This window comes from Salmo trutta, chromosome 3 (genome assembly GCF_901001165.1).
Source record: "Salmo trutta chromosome 3, fSalTru1.1, whole genome shotgun sequence".
NCBI classification, from domain to species: Eukaryota; Metazoa; Chordata; class Actinopteri; order Salmoniformes; family Salmonidae; genus Salmo; species Salmo trutta.
In genome coordinates this window covers 62,782,634-62,798,551 of record NC_042959.1, presented here as the reverse complement: position 1 = coordinate 62,798,551, position 15,918 = coordinate 62,782,634, and the positions used below count along the sequence as shown (strand labels likewise).

Below are 15,918 nucleotides of genomic sequence, written 5' to 3'. Positions count from 1 at the left end.
ATGTTTGTTGACCAAATTTGACACCTTGGACTTATTTTCGTGGACAGATTTTGACCAGAGTAAAACCTCTCGCTTCGTCTCTTCCTCTTTGAGGGTCAATGGGCACAGTGCAATTCGGAGGTTCCTATCAATTCCTATAGATGCTTGGCCATTTTCCTCACATTAGTATTCTAGGAGAACTCAATATACCGGCTAGCTAAAACGGTCTCCATTTGTCCGTTGAGCTGAGGGTGATGCGGGTCTTCACTCCCCTACGCACGGCAGCTCAAGAAAATCAATTGGGTTTAGCTGTTTGCACGGAGCAACACAATGAGTTCATCTCATCCCTCTCAAACAGTGGACTTCTTATTGGACAATCCTGGTCCTGCTTTTAACTGTTCAGATTCTTCATTGGTTTTCTTTCACTCTCTATTTTGGCTTGTATTTGTACATTTACTGTGACTTGAAAACCCAAAGATCTCCATTGTGTTTGTAAATGAGGAAGTGCTGAAGAGATTTTAATTGTTAAAGGTTGAAGATATATAAAAATGAGGCATACAAAAAAATATAACATTTATGAATCCTAGACAATAAACATACTTTACCTGAATCTTCTGCATGTCAATTACCTCCATTTTGTAATTGACCGATTTGTGTCTCTCTAATAGTTATTGCATAGTAAGTATTATCTGAGTCTATTGTGGGGCCATGTCCCTTTACACAGCAGCCTGTAATGAATGTGGATCTCTCTTAGCACTCATCTCCTCCCTGCCGTGACTAGCATGTCTACCTGGAGACGAGATGTAACAAGAGACCGAGGTGACATGACAAGCTGATATTGTCACATTATACCTAGATTTGTCACAGCAATATCCTGTTACCAGGGGAGCTGGGCGTGTGGGTGTAGGGAGGTGGATACACAGACAGTAGGAGATCTACAATCACATCTGTCTTCATTAAAAGCTACGCTCCACCACGGGAACAGGAGAATCAACATAGACAGCTCTTCTAATTTATGTATTCATCAACTTCGGTACATAAGCAGCTTTGTTTGTAACTGTTCCCCCATGACATACACACACACACACACACACACACACACACACACACACACACACACACACACACACACAGCATCTCACCGTGCCAACGTATAGTACAGTACTCAAACCACGCTGGTCTTTATCTGAAATGGTTTTATTTAAATATAAATATGTGTACAAAGTTACAAGCAACAATAGCTCATTTTTAGCAAATAAAATCCTTAATACATAATTAAAAAAGAAAATGAACCAAACCAACAAATGGCAATTAGTTGTGTTCCCAAAAAGCATAGTTCCTCTTTCTGCATTCAGTGATTTGATGAACAACGGAACAGAAAGAGAAAAATTGTGGACCCAAATAAAATCAATCAAGATATAGATTTATGTGTATATATAATATAAAGATACTTTACAGTAAAGCAGCTTACAAGCTGTACATTAAGGCTTATATAAAAATAAAGACGAGCGATGATCTTTTTTGAAATCACTTGGTTCACTTAGAGACGTATGTTGTCCAATTGGGCCGACTGACCTGTAGCGCGGCTCTCGACACAAAATGGCAGTACAGGGTTCCAGTAGTGTCCAGAACCGGAATGCAGCTGAGCCAGGTGCAGTAAGCAGTCTCTCAAACAAGCATAATGGACATGGAAAAGAAATGCTGAAGAGTTTCACTAGACACATCATCTGCATGCAACAGAGAAAGAATGGGGCTTCTTCACCCATTTGTACAGTTGATCTAGTCAGTATTTCAGGGTAGTACTGTGTTTTTGTAAACATATTGAAGCTACTTGATTGTGTCATGACTAGAGTGTGGATGGTGTCTGAAGAGGGACAGTTTCACAAGTAGAACCCATCTTAGCCTGTTCAAGTTGAGACTGCACCTTGAGATTATTCAAGTTCAAGATTGCCACCATTTTACAAACCACATTCTCTGATTGTTCTGGAAATAGTTTCCATTTAGCGATCTGGTAAACACAGAAGTAATACAGTACTCAGAGGAATTCATCTTTATCCCTAACTCTTTCAATACACTGCTATGTACTGTAGCTCACCATCTTTGGGTTTTTCCATTTCCTTTTCTTGTCCACCAGGGTAGAACGATAACACACAGGCTGTCTCTCTATTAGGCAAAGGCTAGGATACACATTCTCTCCATACCTTACTCTGCTTTCACTCCCCAATAACCCACACACAAGCCAAACGTATTGTTTTGCCGAACGGTTTATGGCTGCCATTGTGGAGCTCAGGCTTCTTTAAATGGATAGAGAGACACGAATGTGCTTAGAACTCCTTTCACATGCCAACAAACACCAAATGACCACAATGTGTTGACTGTTCTTTTTTTTTAAATGAAGAAGTCTGTATTTTTTATTTTGTTCATAGTCTGTTATAAGTTCTATTTGTCTGAGCAGTCTGTTCTTTTTGAGAAATGTTAGCTATGCTCCAGAATCCAGTTAGTTTAGGCCACCCAAAGTCATGAGATGCTCCTGTCTGGTGATTTCCAGTTTGCCTTCCTCCCATCCCCTCACTGGTAAAACAAAACCAGTGCCATGACAGAATAGCAGGCTCATCTCTGAAGTAGCAGACACTGTAGTATATTATTTATTGATGGGGAATGTGAGTGGCACATCACAATCATTGACTCCATTGGGGCTCCATTGGGACCATTCAATCCCAGAATGACAACTGAATAACAAATAAGGAAGGCAATCCCTGTCACCTACATCTCCTTCCAAAACGTGCCCAGGAGAAGGACCAACCAACCAGTCCTCTCTCCTCATGTTAGTCTGGCCACACCTCCTATAGAGATGACCAATGCTTCCCCTTTACATGGCCCTCCGCGCTCCACCCCTGTTCCGCTGTCCAATCAGACGTGAGTCTGCATGCGTTGTGATGGCCGTCCGTAGTCAGACTGCTGGGAGGAGACCTGCGATGATGCATAGGAGAAACGGGAGGAGCTAGACACCTTGCTGGCCTGGTCCGATTGATCGTAGGCATCCACCTTCTCGTAGGAGGCGGGCTTGACGTAGCTGGTGAAGGCTCGGCCGTATGTGGCGGCGGTGGGCAGGTAGGCAGAGCCGCTGTAGACGGGGTCGGTGGGGTAGATTGCTCCGGGCTGGGCTGCCGCTGCCTGCTGCTGCTCGTAGGTGGAGCGGGCCCCTGTGGTGGTGGCGTAGCGGTGGGAGAAGTCGTAGATGCGGGGCTGTGTGGCTGCCACAACTGTGTGCTGGCCGTACAGCGGGCTGGGGGAGGGCAGCTGGGATGGCGTGTAGACAGGACGGGGGTTGGGCACGTAATCTGAGAAACCACTGCGGATAACCCGGTCCTCGTGAGCATGCACGTTGTAGTAACCGTTAGTGGGGTCCTGAGGGGAGAGGAAATAACAACAGGGTGTTAAGTTGTTCAACCGCTTTTAAAGATACAGTATGTATATAGAGATTTCAGACTTTTTCAAAACACCCAGCAAAACAGCCCATGCAACCAATGCTCAACAAATGTTTGCAATTTTTCCCATGCATGTAAATTGTATAGACATTGTATAAGTGAGTGTTTCTCCTTACGGTTTTTACCTTGATGTCGGACCTCTCGTCCTCGTCCTCCTCCAGCAGGTCACTGTGTTCCGTCCGGGACGTCCCAGGAGACTCACTGCTGTTGGGGGCCTGAGGGGGAAACAACAGGCCCTACAATTACAAAGGTGGAACATCTTAGACTCCGACGAACATGAGCACGACAAAATGACTGTATTGTGTATCATCACATATCTGTTATATAAAGATGAAAAGGTATTTGAAAACCTACTGAAAGTGATTGAACGGAGGCATTTACCATGGGCTCCTTGACATCCTCCTCATCATCGTTACCACGGGTAGCGTTGTGGTCGCTGTGCACAATCTGAACTCTGATGTCACTCTTTGAGAGGCGTGTGCACTTTTTACCTGTGAGGATTCAAAAGAGACAGGTGATTTAGAAACGATTCTAAAACTGCTTTTCATGCCTGTTGCCTTTATAGAAATGGATTTGATTGTGCTCCTTTTATGAAGTTGAAACTAGCCATGCATTGCTAAGGGTTGGGGTCAGTTCTATTTCAATTCAGTCAGTTCACATTGATTGAAAAATATTGAGTGAATAGTCATTTACTGAATGTCAATTCATTTCCTTGAATAGGGTGAATTGACATGGAATGTAGCCCAACCCCAGTATGGCCCATATCTGACCTTCGACCTCACCTTTCCCGGTGTGCCTGCAGCAGAGAGAGACCAGGGTGACGACACAGATGAGCAGGACACACCCTCCGCCCACCGCCGCCCCAATGATGATCATCATGGGCAGGGCCTCTGTGAGGAGAGAGAGAGAGAGAGAGAGAGAGAGAGAGAGAGAGGAGTGTCAGGATCTTGCTACTGATCAGAGAGAGACAGGCAGGACCAGATCCAGTCTCCTCTTCTAACGCCACTCTACTCATTCCCCCCCAACTAATCTCTGCCAACGCCTGCTCCTATATAAATTCATCTGCAGTAAGCCTCATGGTCCCTCAGAAACACACACGCACACACACACACATACGCACACACACACTTAGAGTCCCCTGCGTCCCCACAGCCTCGGCTATTGTGTCTAATCTCTCTGGAAGAAGGGTAACAAGGCCTGACATGCAATGAAGCAATAGACAGTAATCTAATTAGAGATTCCAGGAGAGAGATACGGCGCACCGCTCAACTCTCCCGAGACCCCGGCTGAGCTGCCTTGATGTAAATTGCTGGCGAGGACCTTATTTTTGGTGTCTACTGCAACAAAGGCCTTCCTTCCTTACCTCCGCCAACTCCAGTGTGCATAGTGTGTGTTTGTGTGTGCATATGTGTGTGTGTGTGTGTGTGTGAGTAAGTAATTTGTGGTTTAAGTAAATTTGAAGAGGGTGGCTCTCACACACTTAGAGAGAGAGAGAGGGAGCTTAGGGACCGCCAGCGGCTCGGCCCTGGGACACCTGTGGCCTGATCTAATTGACTTTAGTCCCCGATCGATATATGTTATGGGCCCAATGTATTCATTAAGGCCCACCATCTGCTGATTAAATGATATTGATTAAAATAGTATAATTAAGATAAGCACTCAATTGGAGTTCTACTTTGACCTCATCTAACCCCTTTCTCTTCCCAGCACCGTCTCTCCACAGTGCTCGTCTTAGTGAGACTGGTCATGCTGACTGTGTGAGATGATAGATAATAAGGACCCCTGTCCAGTTCCTACCCGTACCTTGCTCCTTGAGGGTGACCAGCGCGGTGCCTGTGCCGAAGCGGTTCCATGCGGTGCAGTTGTAGCGGAGCTGGAAGTCCTGGGCCAGGGTCTCAGACAGGACCAGGGAGGACAGGACCCCGTGGTCGCTGGTCACCGTCTGGACAGAGAAACGACCGGAGGAACCCGAGGAGAGGGTCACGTCTCCAAATGTCCACACCTAGTGAGAAAGATGGGAGATGAACAACAGGTGAGTGGCTAGCAGCGCTGTCAGAGCTCAGATCAACCAGTACTTCCCATGCTTAGATCAATCACAGGTACCCTCTAACCAACCACCCTCCCTCCCTCTCTCTTTCCCTCTCTCTGTTTTCCTCCCTCTCCATCCACCTGGCTGACATTGCTAAGGGCCGTAGGTCTAAATTGCCTCCTACGTCTTTCCCTGGAGGTAAGCCCTGTCAGCCTCTAAGCCCTGCCAGACCTGTAAGGCTGTGTAGGATGCTCCTGTCGGTGCTGAAGCCTCTCTCCTGCTGCTAGGTTAGGTCTACGGGGTGCCTGCCTCTCACTCCCACTCAGACCCTAATTATCCTCTGTCAGAGCTGCCCATGCACCCAGGGTCACAACGGGGTCAGCCCACCGAGGCCTGATGGATGCAACGCTAATTGAGCCATGTGGTTTGGCTGCAGCCTGCAGAAGGGCCCCCCCCCTGTCTAGTTACCTTTCTGTTCTCTCTCCCTCTCTCTCATCCCCATTGAGTGGTGAAGAGATGATGATGTGTGTGTGTGTGTGTGTGTGTGTGTGTGTGTAAGTGGGGGGATTCAGTGTGTATTAAATGTGCACACGCTTGTGTGCGTGAGCACATGCATGCACGCACACACACACACACACACACACACACACACACACACACACACACACAACATTGAAACAGGAAAGACAGGAAAAGACAAGAGGCTCACTTACAATCTTGTCAGGCGGGGGGCTGTTTCCCACCAGGCACTCTAGCTTGCCCTTGGAGTGCTTGACAGCGTGCTGTGTGGCGTCCGCTGTAATGATAGGTGGGCCTGGAGAGAGAGAGAGAGAGAGAGAAAGTGTTTTTGTGAGAGAGATGTGGGGGAGAGAAATAGAGGGAGATTTTGAGACATTGACATATTAAACACAGATGCATTGTCAGATGGGTGACACATTATGCTTGAGTAAACATTCTACATAGATAATACCAAACGTGCATCTTTAATATTCTACATCTAAAAGTCAACCAAAAACATCATGTTGAAAGTGGTATTGAATTAGCCCTATTTTCAGACCATTGAGACTCATATGAGACTTACCGTTGACAGTGAGCGTGACGTCCCTCTCAGCCACCCCGATGCGGGGGACGATGGCCTTGCAGGTATACGTCCCAGCATCCTCCTGGGTGACAGCCTTCAGCTGCAGGGTGTTGCCATTACTGAGCACCTGCGGAGAGAGAGGAGGGGTAGGAGGGAGAGGAGGGGTAGGAGGGAGAGGAGGGGAGGGAGAGGGGAAAGTAGAGGGAGAGGGGTGGACAGGAGGGATAAGAGGAGAGGGAGGGGAGAGAGTGAGTGTCTTTTTAGCAGCAGTTCATTGGGGCAGTTGTTGCAGCAGCACGGATGTGGCCCTACGTACAGTCTCTCCAGCTCCTACACTCTGTTTCAGTTTAATTTAATGGTGGTGACAACGCTGTGGCTTTAGTCACAGACATTAAGCACTCCAGCCACTGCTGCTCTGACTCCAGCTACAGCCAGGCTCCTCTGGAGTGACCATGCTGCTGTGGAGATTGTCCTAATTAAACGTTGCCAGCAGAGCATAACGTTATCATGGTGTGAGTGGGCCGTAGCCTTTAGAGGCTGCTACAGTTCGCTCTACACTTGCGCACTCGTTAGCTCATTGATCCCACCATTCCATCAAGCTGTGATTAATCCATTTACTCTCCCTCTACGCCCCTCCTCTCCCTCCCTCCGTCCTTTCACTCCCACTCTCCATTTTTTTATTCAACGACAATTATAGAGTAACCCAATGAATCCATTACTGGTAGCTGTGTGAGGCGTGGTGGCCGCGGTGTGTGTGGATAGAGAGCACTGCCTGTTATTTTCTTCCGGAGAGAGTTGCTTCACTCTGGGAGATGGAGATGACAGCATGGCTTTTACAGCATCGCCTGCTGGCCTGCAGCTCTCTTCTCTTTAGCGGTGGCGTTTTTAGCAAAAGCTGCCTCTGAAATCCGATGAAACACCGGGAGAGAGGCTCCCTGGAGATTTAGCTAGCGCTGATAGTGTTGCCTGGGGTGGGGTGGGAGACCTTGAACCAGGATGACGCAAACTAAAGGTGGAACTGGGCTGTTTGTAGGCTACCTCACATAATCCTCCCTAGATGTTCTTTGTGTTGTGTCTTGGTCCGGGTTGAGGAGCGGTTTGAGAAGCTGTTCTCGGAGTGGGATGTGAAATGTGTCGGCTGGTTATTAACTAGTGTGTCTCAACTGTGGATGTGATTGATTTAGTGGTCACGTTGTTATGACAGAGTGTCACCTCCCCTGCTGTCAGCAGGGTGAGAACCTGACAGTCATCACATACACTGCCTCTGAAGGTTTAGCTCTGATGTCTGAGGGCTTTCTCTCATTACACACACACACACACACACACACACACACACACACACACACACACACACACACACACACACACACACACAGTATAAGTATTGATTGAGCTACTTGTCTTACTACGCTGGAGCCCTGTTTGGTCCAGGCCAGGGTGAGGGGAGGGTTGCCTGTCCAGGTGCAGGTGAAGGCAGCATCCATCCCAATGTCCACGTTCATGGGCTTGGGCTCCGACAGCAGCCTGGGACCAACTGTAGAGGAGCCCAGGACACCATCAGAACTAATACAGCCCCTATTCACCATTCAGTATGACTTTAGCATATCCCCTAAGGCATTTTCAAAGCAAAAAGCACATTACACAGTATCCTCCAAAGACACGATAACTCCTGCAACGAGGGTGAACATGTGTTCACAGACACACTACTTGGATTACACTATAGGCTACTAGTACAGTACTATGATACACTGATGTGCTCCACTCACATTGTACATCCACCAGGGTGCTGACGTTGGTGCTGCCCACTGAGTTGGACACCTCACAGGAGACAGGATCTGTGAAGTACGAGTGGTCTACCGTCACCTCCAGGCTGTCCCCGTTCGCCTCCGAGATGGGGACTCCTCCCTTGGACCACCTGGACCACCAGATCACCACATCACATAGGGTTAGAATGTCAATTTACCACATCACATAGGGTTAGAATGTCAATTTACCACATCACATAGGGTTAGAATGTCAATTTACCACATCACATAGGGTTAGAATGTCAATTTACCACATCACATAGGGTTAGAAGGTCAATGTACCACATCACATAGGGTTAGAAGGTCAATTTACCACATCACATAGGGTTAGAATGTCAATTTACCACATCACATAGGGTTAGAATGTCAATTTACCACATCACATAGGGTTAGAATGTCAATTTACCACATCACATAGGGTTAGAAGGTCAATGTACCACATCATATAGGGTTAGAAGGTCAATTTACCACATCACATAGGGTTAGAATGTCAATTTACCACATCACATAGGGTTAGAAGGTCAATTTACCAGCTCACATAAAGTTGGAAGGTCAATTTACCACATCATTGGGTTACAAGATCACTTTGGTTTACCAGAAGATATTGGGTTACCATGTCACTTTGGGTCACTAGATAATTTTGAGTTGTGCCATAATGATAAAGTCCAAACTGGACCAACTAAAAGGATAATAGTTCCACAATAATGCAGTACACACTATGAAAGAAATGAACCCAACAAAGTGTAGGTTGAGGTGCTGTTTTTTTACCTGTATCCTGTGATCTCAGGGTTGGCAGAGGCAGAGCAGATGAACAGCACCTTGGCTCCCTCCATGACAGTCTGGGGCTGGACGGACAGGGTCACTGATGGGGGGTCTGTAGGATGGAGGGGAGCACACAACATTACTGAGAGGTGAACATAGTATGTGTCGTATCTATCACTATGGAGGATTCTACAGTATATGAAGGCTGAATATGTGTCAGTCAAGGGAGAAGGAACAGGACAACAGTACTAAAGGAAGCTCTGTGAACACTGGAGGTATGTGTCACTGAGCTAGGACCTATATGAAGGGGTGTGTGTTTGTCACAGAGAGGTTAGTGTATGAATCATTGAAGGGTGAGCGAGTGCATGTGCAGGCAGGCAGAACTAACCAGTCTTCCATTAACTCTAAAGTGGTGCTGGGTGAAATGTATTTATTCAACCAAAGCCCTCAACTAATGCCTAAAGTATATAAATAAATATATTATAGATGATATATGTGTATAGGCTACTACCTAGTCGTTATTGGCAGTATATTTGTCACTATAAACTTTACCTATAGGACTATGTCCCAATATCCACACTAGCATACTAGTATCCACAATAGCATACTAGTGTCCATGGACAATACATCAGTACATATTAAGTAGTATGCAAGTGTGATAGTTGGTAGTTGAATGTATTTGACTCTGAGTTCTCCATCCTCTGAGTGTTGTACCCGAGGTGTGTCCCCGTCACTAGGACTAGGGCACTACAGAGTGTTGTACCCGAGGTGTGTCCCAATCACTGGGACTAGGGCACTACAGAGTGTTGTACCCGAGGTGTGTCCCAATCACTAGGACTAGGGCACTACAGAGTGTTGTACCCGAGGTGTGTCCCCATCACTAGGACGAGGGCACTACAGAGTGTTGTACCCGAGGTGTGTCCCCCATCACGCTGGACGACTGTAGGGGACACTAAGCGTCACTGAGGACACTCACGCTGGACGTTGATGGTGACGGAGGTCTGGAGTCCAGCGGGGGCGGCAGGGTTGAGAACGCGGCAGGTGTAGGTACGGCCAGAGTCCTTGTCCTCCGGCACCACAGGAAGCATACTGACAGCCAGTTCTCTCTTCCCATCCTCCATCCGCGTCTAGGAGAGACAGACCAGAGACATGGAGATAAGACATCTATGATGTTTACTGTACATCTCAATGGTCAAGACAGACAAGAGACAGCTGTTAAACATGCAGAGGGAGTTATGAGTCCTTATTTCACCTCTTGGGTTAGATCCATGAGTTAATATATTTTGGTCTCTAAAGAGACAAAGTGGTTTAAGTAGGGAAGTAAGGTATAGAATAGGTGTAGCCTCATGTAAGGCCCTGCTGAGTCTTCCCCCTCTAGGTGTCTGTGTGACACTGCGGGACCTAACTTTCTGACGTGTGAGGCATTCAAATTGCCATCCAGTCCATTGGCATGGCAGTTAAATCATATATTTTATGATGCGCCTGGGGATATGTGCTGTTCCCACATTTCTGAGAGTGCTCCCAGTCAGCGCTCCTTGTTTGTCATCATCTTTGAGATCTATTTATTGCTCACAGGAATCAATACTCCTAAGTGAGGAAAGGGGTAGATTCTGGAGATATCACCCGTCGCTTTCGAAGGACACACAAAAAAACGCACACACACACGCACACACACAGGGCTGTCAGACAGTGTGCAGTAATGGCAGAGGTGTCTGTGTCTGTATTTCTGGGCTTAGCCGTGAGGAGGGGGGACAGGGGGAGGGTTGTCTCACAGGCAGCTCTGGAAAAGGGCAAGGGCAGCGCAGAGCCCATTCCCTGGATGGACGGACAAACAGACAGCTGAATCAATGAATCACTTCCTCAGCCAGACACAAAAAGCATTTTTACGCTAGATCGAGTCGCATCACTCCCTGTCACCACCCCTCACTCTGCCCCAAGCCACCTCTCCCCCTCTCTACCTCCCCCTCACCTCCTCTAGCCTTCCTCCTCTCTAAAAGCACCCGTTTTCTTTCTTTCAGTGAACTGTATCTCAGTATCTCCCACCCTTCTTTCTTTACTCCCACTTTCTCTCTCCCTATCTCTTTCTCTCCCCTCCTGTGCCCCTCCTTTTCTCCACTGTGGGCTCTAGTCTCCTTAAATGTGTCGTTTAGCATAGTTTAGCGTGGTCAGAGAGCATGACAAATGTGACTCTTTCCCTACTGCGGCTGGTTCACGCTCTGGCGCATCCCCCCATTGTGTTTCGGCATTGTTGTGGGTGATTTCTCCTCGGCAGAAATTCTACTGTATCAAACGCTCATGCCTGTCTGAGCTTTGGCATGCTCCAGTTATACTGTAGTGTCGGTGCATTAGAGTGCGAGGGGAGGGGGAGCAGGGGAGAGAGGAGGGGGTTCAGGTATGAGTGAAAAAGGGGAGGGGGACTGCAGAGAGGGAGGTAGGGAGAGAAAGAACAAGTCCTGAGAGAGAAAGAGAGAGAAATAGAAAACAGAGAAACGGAAAAGGAAGTGTTGGCTTCTGTATTCTGCCCTGAGAGAAAGTTGCTGCATTTTGAGTAGCTGATGTACCTTGCCTTACCTGCTGAGATGGGCTCTGCTGTACTCTGCTGTGCTGTGTTGTGTTAGTGGATCCTGATGAGGTTGGGCATGGCCCTGCTCTCTCTAACCTGCCCTGGCCCGACCTGTTATCTGATTGTGCTGTAGTCTTTCTGTACCTTGGAGTATATGGCCGTGTCCATGACCTCTCCGTCTCTGTACCAGGTGATCTCGGCGGCAGGCTTGGCCCCCGAGGCGCGACAGGTGAGGTTGTAGGCTGTGTGGGCCTTCACACGTATGATAGGACCCCCCTCCACCACCGGGTCTGTGGGGGGAACTACAGGGAGAGAAGGAGGAAACACAACGCATTCATGTTAGAGAGAAACAACCCACCAAACTGAAAGCTCCTTTTACAGTACAGAGCTTCTGAATGAGAGGAACATCTAGTGAGATTAATGTGATGTGTTAACGCTGCATCAATTCATCCACTGCACACAGAGAAAACAATATTCTTTCATCATCGTGTTGGTTTGCGAGGTGTGTTTCTACTTTGTAGACTGGAATGGAAACTGACAACATTTGGCTTTGAGAAGAAAAAAACAGAAGAGCTATTTCATTTTCCTTCTTAACATTGAGACTGGCATTAGTACTCTCTTTTACTCCCACTGTTGCCCAGTGATGTTTCATCTGAATTGCTTATTTGTTCATTTATTTGCATGGTTTCGCACACGCTGCTGGCAAGCAGAGCGTGCCACCCCTGATGAAGGCGTCTATCTCCCCAGCCAATAACGGCAGACGTAAACAGCAGCGGGCCTGCGCCCCGGTCTATCTCTCTCTCTTGCTCCCTCCGCTGAACCAATTTCTGTGTGTGTGTGTGTATCTGAATTGTCAGAGGTCCTTCCGCCACTGCGGCCCGGACACTAATGGAATCCGAGTTCTAGGTGATTTTAATTTCCATGCCGACTCCCTTGGCTGCTCTCCCGCCGTTGACTCCTTTGAATGCGCCGGATTGCTTTGGTCTCATCTGGCTGCATTGATTTCCCCCCCCACACACACACACACACACACACACACACACACACACACACACACACACACACACACACACTCTAGCCTCTGTGTTCTGGAAACAGGCCTACACACACACCCCGGTCCCTGCTTGATTTGTTCCTCTCTTAATGCGGACGTTCTACAAGGTGTGAGGAAACAACATCTACCGCCTTTTCTGTCCACAAAGGCTAAGGTCAGTGTGACTGCGGAGGTGGCTCCCGCTCACGCTAACCAATCAAACAGTCCATCCTCGCCCACCTCCACTCTGTGCTGTGCGGTGCGGGCATTGTGAGTGGGTGTATGTGGGTGTGTGTATGTGGGTGTGATCTCCATTGACTGTGCTGCAGTGTGCTCTCTTGAGAGGCGCGTGGTCGTTGAAGTGTTCCTCATCATGGGTCGTCAGAATTCACATGATCAGCATTTCATTTGCTGCCTTTTCTTCTCGCCGTCGTCTCGCTGCTTAAACGAGCTCATAAAATGACAGAAACAAGCAGGGCAGTGGGGAGACAGTACAGTACCCTAGCCAAGTTGTTGGTGCATAGAGCTGAGGCTCCAGTGTCTTCTGTAACTGTCTCTCTGCTTTGTTGGGTGTATTTGCCAGATCATCAGAGAGACGTTCAGTAAAGACTAATGAATGTGCTGCAACCTGTTCCCCCATCGGCCACCAGGTGCCAGCAGTGTTTCACTGTCTGGGAGTCCCACGAGGGGCCGCTCTCTCTCCTCTCACCCTCCCCTCCGCCATCCCTCTCTCCACCACCACCCTCCTCTCCCCACCTCTGGATGCCTGGTGAATATGTAGATCACTCACATTGCGTCAATGTAAAAGCTGCCCCACGGTTGACAAATATTGTGACTCACTGTAAAATGTGCTAACTGTGCAGAACTTGACTTTTAAGTGTCCATGCAAGTCATTTGTGACTGCAGCAATCACATTATCCTAGACTTCCACAGTCTTGATTATCGATACTGAAGGGAAATTATTTTTTTAGCTGGCTCTGCTGGGTTTGAAAAATATTTACAGGGCTGATATACGGCAGTAAGTACATTTTCCAGGTGTTATTTGTGAAAGCTGATAACAGCAGGTGATGTCATAAACAGTCCCAAGACATAGGAACCGTGAGCATTTTAAGTGTGTGTGTGTGTGTGTGTGTGTGTGGTGTGTGTGTGTGTGTGACTGTCAGAACCATAATGAAGATGGGTGCCTGACAATCTCCCTCTGTAGTGCCAACCTGCAGGTTTTGGCTGGAGGGCTGTTGTGCAGATCAGGGTGTGTGTTCCCCTGTGTGTGCCCGTTTGTGGTGTGTGTGCAGCAGCTGTGTATCTTACCTAGAACAGTGAGCTTGGCTCGGTGAGAGCGCAGCCCGGCCTGCGTAGCCTGACACTCGTACACGGCGTCATCCGCCAGCTCTGCCGAGTCGATCATCAAGCTGTGCTCGCCTGATAGCGGGTCGCCCATTAAGGAGTAGCGTGTCCACCCTGCATTAAACCAACACAAGGAATACAGTGAGTCAGAGAATGAGAAAGAGAACACGAAAACAAACCCAACAACCAACAGCAGAACAACAAACCCAAACCGGAATGAAAAGACTGCAAAATGAACAGACTCACGCCACAAACAAACGCCAGAGGCCTTCAAGACATAAATGGAAATGGTGCTGCACCCCCCCCCCCCCCCCCCCGGTTAAGCACTGAGCTGTTCAGTTGGCTGAGCAGCGTGAGACTGGCCAGGGGAAGGCAGTAGCTACATGTGAGACGGGCGTGAGGCGACTGACTGTCCTTTAAAGCACAGACAAAATCAAGATCTAGTGTCTAAGGTCAGCACCAAGCCTCTCCACCTTCCCACTAGTCCAGAACACAGCTAAATGTCAGCGCGTGACACCAGCCAATTGATTATTCACCTTGGTACAAAAGCCTCAAAATGCTAAACAACAAATTAAACACTCTTTGTCTGTTTGCGGTAGAGAGGCTGTCTGCAGTATATTTGTTTCTCTCCACCTCCATTAATTTGAGTAGACAGACAGACAGAGAGCCAAGGCTTCCTAATGAGACCAGGAATTGATCAGGGGAGAGAGAGAGAAGTAGGGGAGCGAGAGTGTGAGAGAGAAAGACAAACAGAAAGAGGGAAATGGGGGAGACAGAGAGAGAGAGGGGGAGACAAAGAGGGGGGCAGAGAGAGAAAGACAAAGAGAGAGATGGGGTGACAGAGAGAGAGAGAGGGTGAGAGAGAGAGAGGGCGAGACAGAGAGAGGGTGGGAGACAGAGAGATAGAGGGGGAGACAGAGAGAGTGAGGGAGGAGACAGAGAGAGAGACACACAGAGACATGTTGGTCAGATCAGATACCTGGCAGATCTCTCTCTCCACCCAGCGCCAGGCCATCTTTGGTCCACTGCACCATTCCTCGGTACCCCACGATGACACAGGGCAGAGTCACCGATTGGCCAGACACCACTACCTGGTCTTGGGGCTGCTGGGAAAAGTAGGCTGCTTGGGTAGCTGTTGGAAGAACGGGGGTTTGATGAGTAACATGTAATGATATAGTCTAATAGCGTTACTTGAGCCAAATGCAGGGCCATATTTAGCCTGGCCCCATAATGGACTGGCCTGTTCATTCTGTTGTTTACGTGTTGCCATGTTGTTACATGGGGTGGATGGAGGAGGCTGAGAAGATGTATTTTCCCTTTAACATGGTGTCTGAGATGAGCAGGAAGAGTCAGCTGCCTCATGACTTATTTAACTCTTTCCCCAGACCATATGGCAGCCACCGCGCGGTGACACGAAACAAGCACACTGCGGAGGAGAGAAATCTGCCACTCTTTGGGGGAGCTTTTTGTTAAAATGGATGTTAAACAATCAAAACTTCATTAAGTGTCCCAGGGGAAGCATCCGTCTGAGCCTGCTGAACGTCAACCAAGACACCTGCCTCTGTCTGTTCCATTGCTGTGTTTAAAGATGGGACACACACACACCGAACAAACACACGATGCTGGAGATTGAGTATTACAAACCCAACTGGCAGGGGAAGTAGATGGCTCCCCTCCAGAGGTAGAGCTAAACCATTGGGGGAGATATGAAGAGAGGAAAGGGCTGAGAGAGAACAGAGTTGGTTGGCTAAGTAGAGAAGAGAAAGAGCGGGCTGGCTTTATCTTTCCCTTAAAAGAAAGAACCTTACTTCGTTTTTTTATTTTCTCTGTCTCT

The 15,918-nt window shown here is 48.0% G+C and overlaps 1 protein-coding gene across 11 annotated transcripts in view; it reads right to left on the bottom strand.

The window, feature by feature from the left end:
• Nucleotides 1-1,164: 1,164 nt before the first annotated feature.
• The window catches only part of kirrel3l (kirre like nephrin family adhesion molecule 3, like), a 54,479-nt gene continuing 39,725 nt past the window's right edge, over nucleotides 1,165-15,918 (bottom strand). Inside the window, exons 2-15 of one of the 11 annotated variants that reach the window (XM_029744316.1) lie at nucleotides 15,064-15,216; nucleotides 14,049-14,198; nucleotides 11,852-12,009; nucleotides 10,121-10,271; nucleotides 9,151-9,256; nucleotides 8,344-8,501; nucleotides 7,975-8,111; nucleotides 6,578-6,704; nucleotides 6,210-6,310; nucleotides 5,271-5,469; nucleotides 4,238-4,357; nucleotides 3,822-3,958; nucleotides 3,584-3,703; nucleotides 1,165-3,387 (exon numbers count right to left, since the gene is read on the bottom strand). In XM_029744316.1, coding sequence (XP_029600176.1) covers nucleotides 2,890-3,387; nucleotides 3,584-3,703; nucleotides 3,822-3,958; nucleotides 4,238-4,357; nucleotides 5,271-5,469; nucleotides 6,210-6,310; nucleotides 6,578-6,704; nucleotides 7,975-8,111; nucleotides 8,344-8,501; nucleotides 9,151-9,256; nucleotides 10,121-10,271; nucleotides 11,852-12,009; nucleotides 14,049-14,198; nucleotides 15,064-15,216 — 2,315 coding nt within the window. In that variant the 3' untranslated portion in view covers nucleotides 1,165-2,889. The remainder of the gene's footprint in view (nucleotides 3,388-3,583; nucleotides 3,704-3,821; nucleotides 3,959-4,237; nucleotides 4,358-5,270; nucleotides 5,470-6,209; nucleotides 6,311-6,577; nucleotides 6,705-7,974; nucleotides 8,112-8,343; nucleotides 8,502-9,150; nucleotides 9,257-10,120; nucleotides 10,272-11,851; nucleotides 12,010-14,048; nucleotides 14,199-15,063; nucleotides 15,217-15,918) is intronic. The other 10 variants (XM_029744359.1, XM_029744323.1, XM_029744349.1 and 7 more) reach the window with 10 other exon arrangements.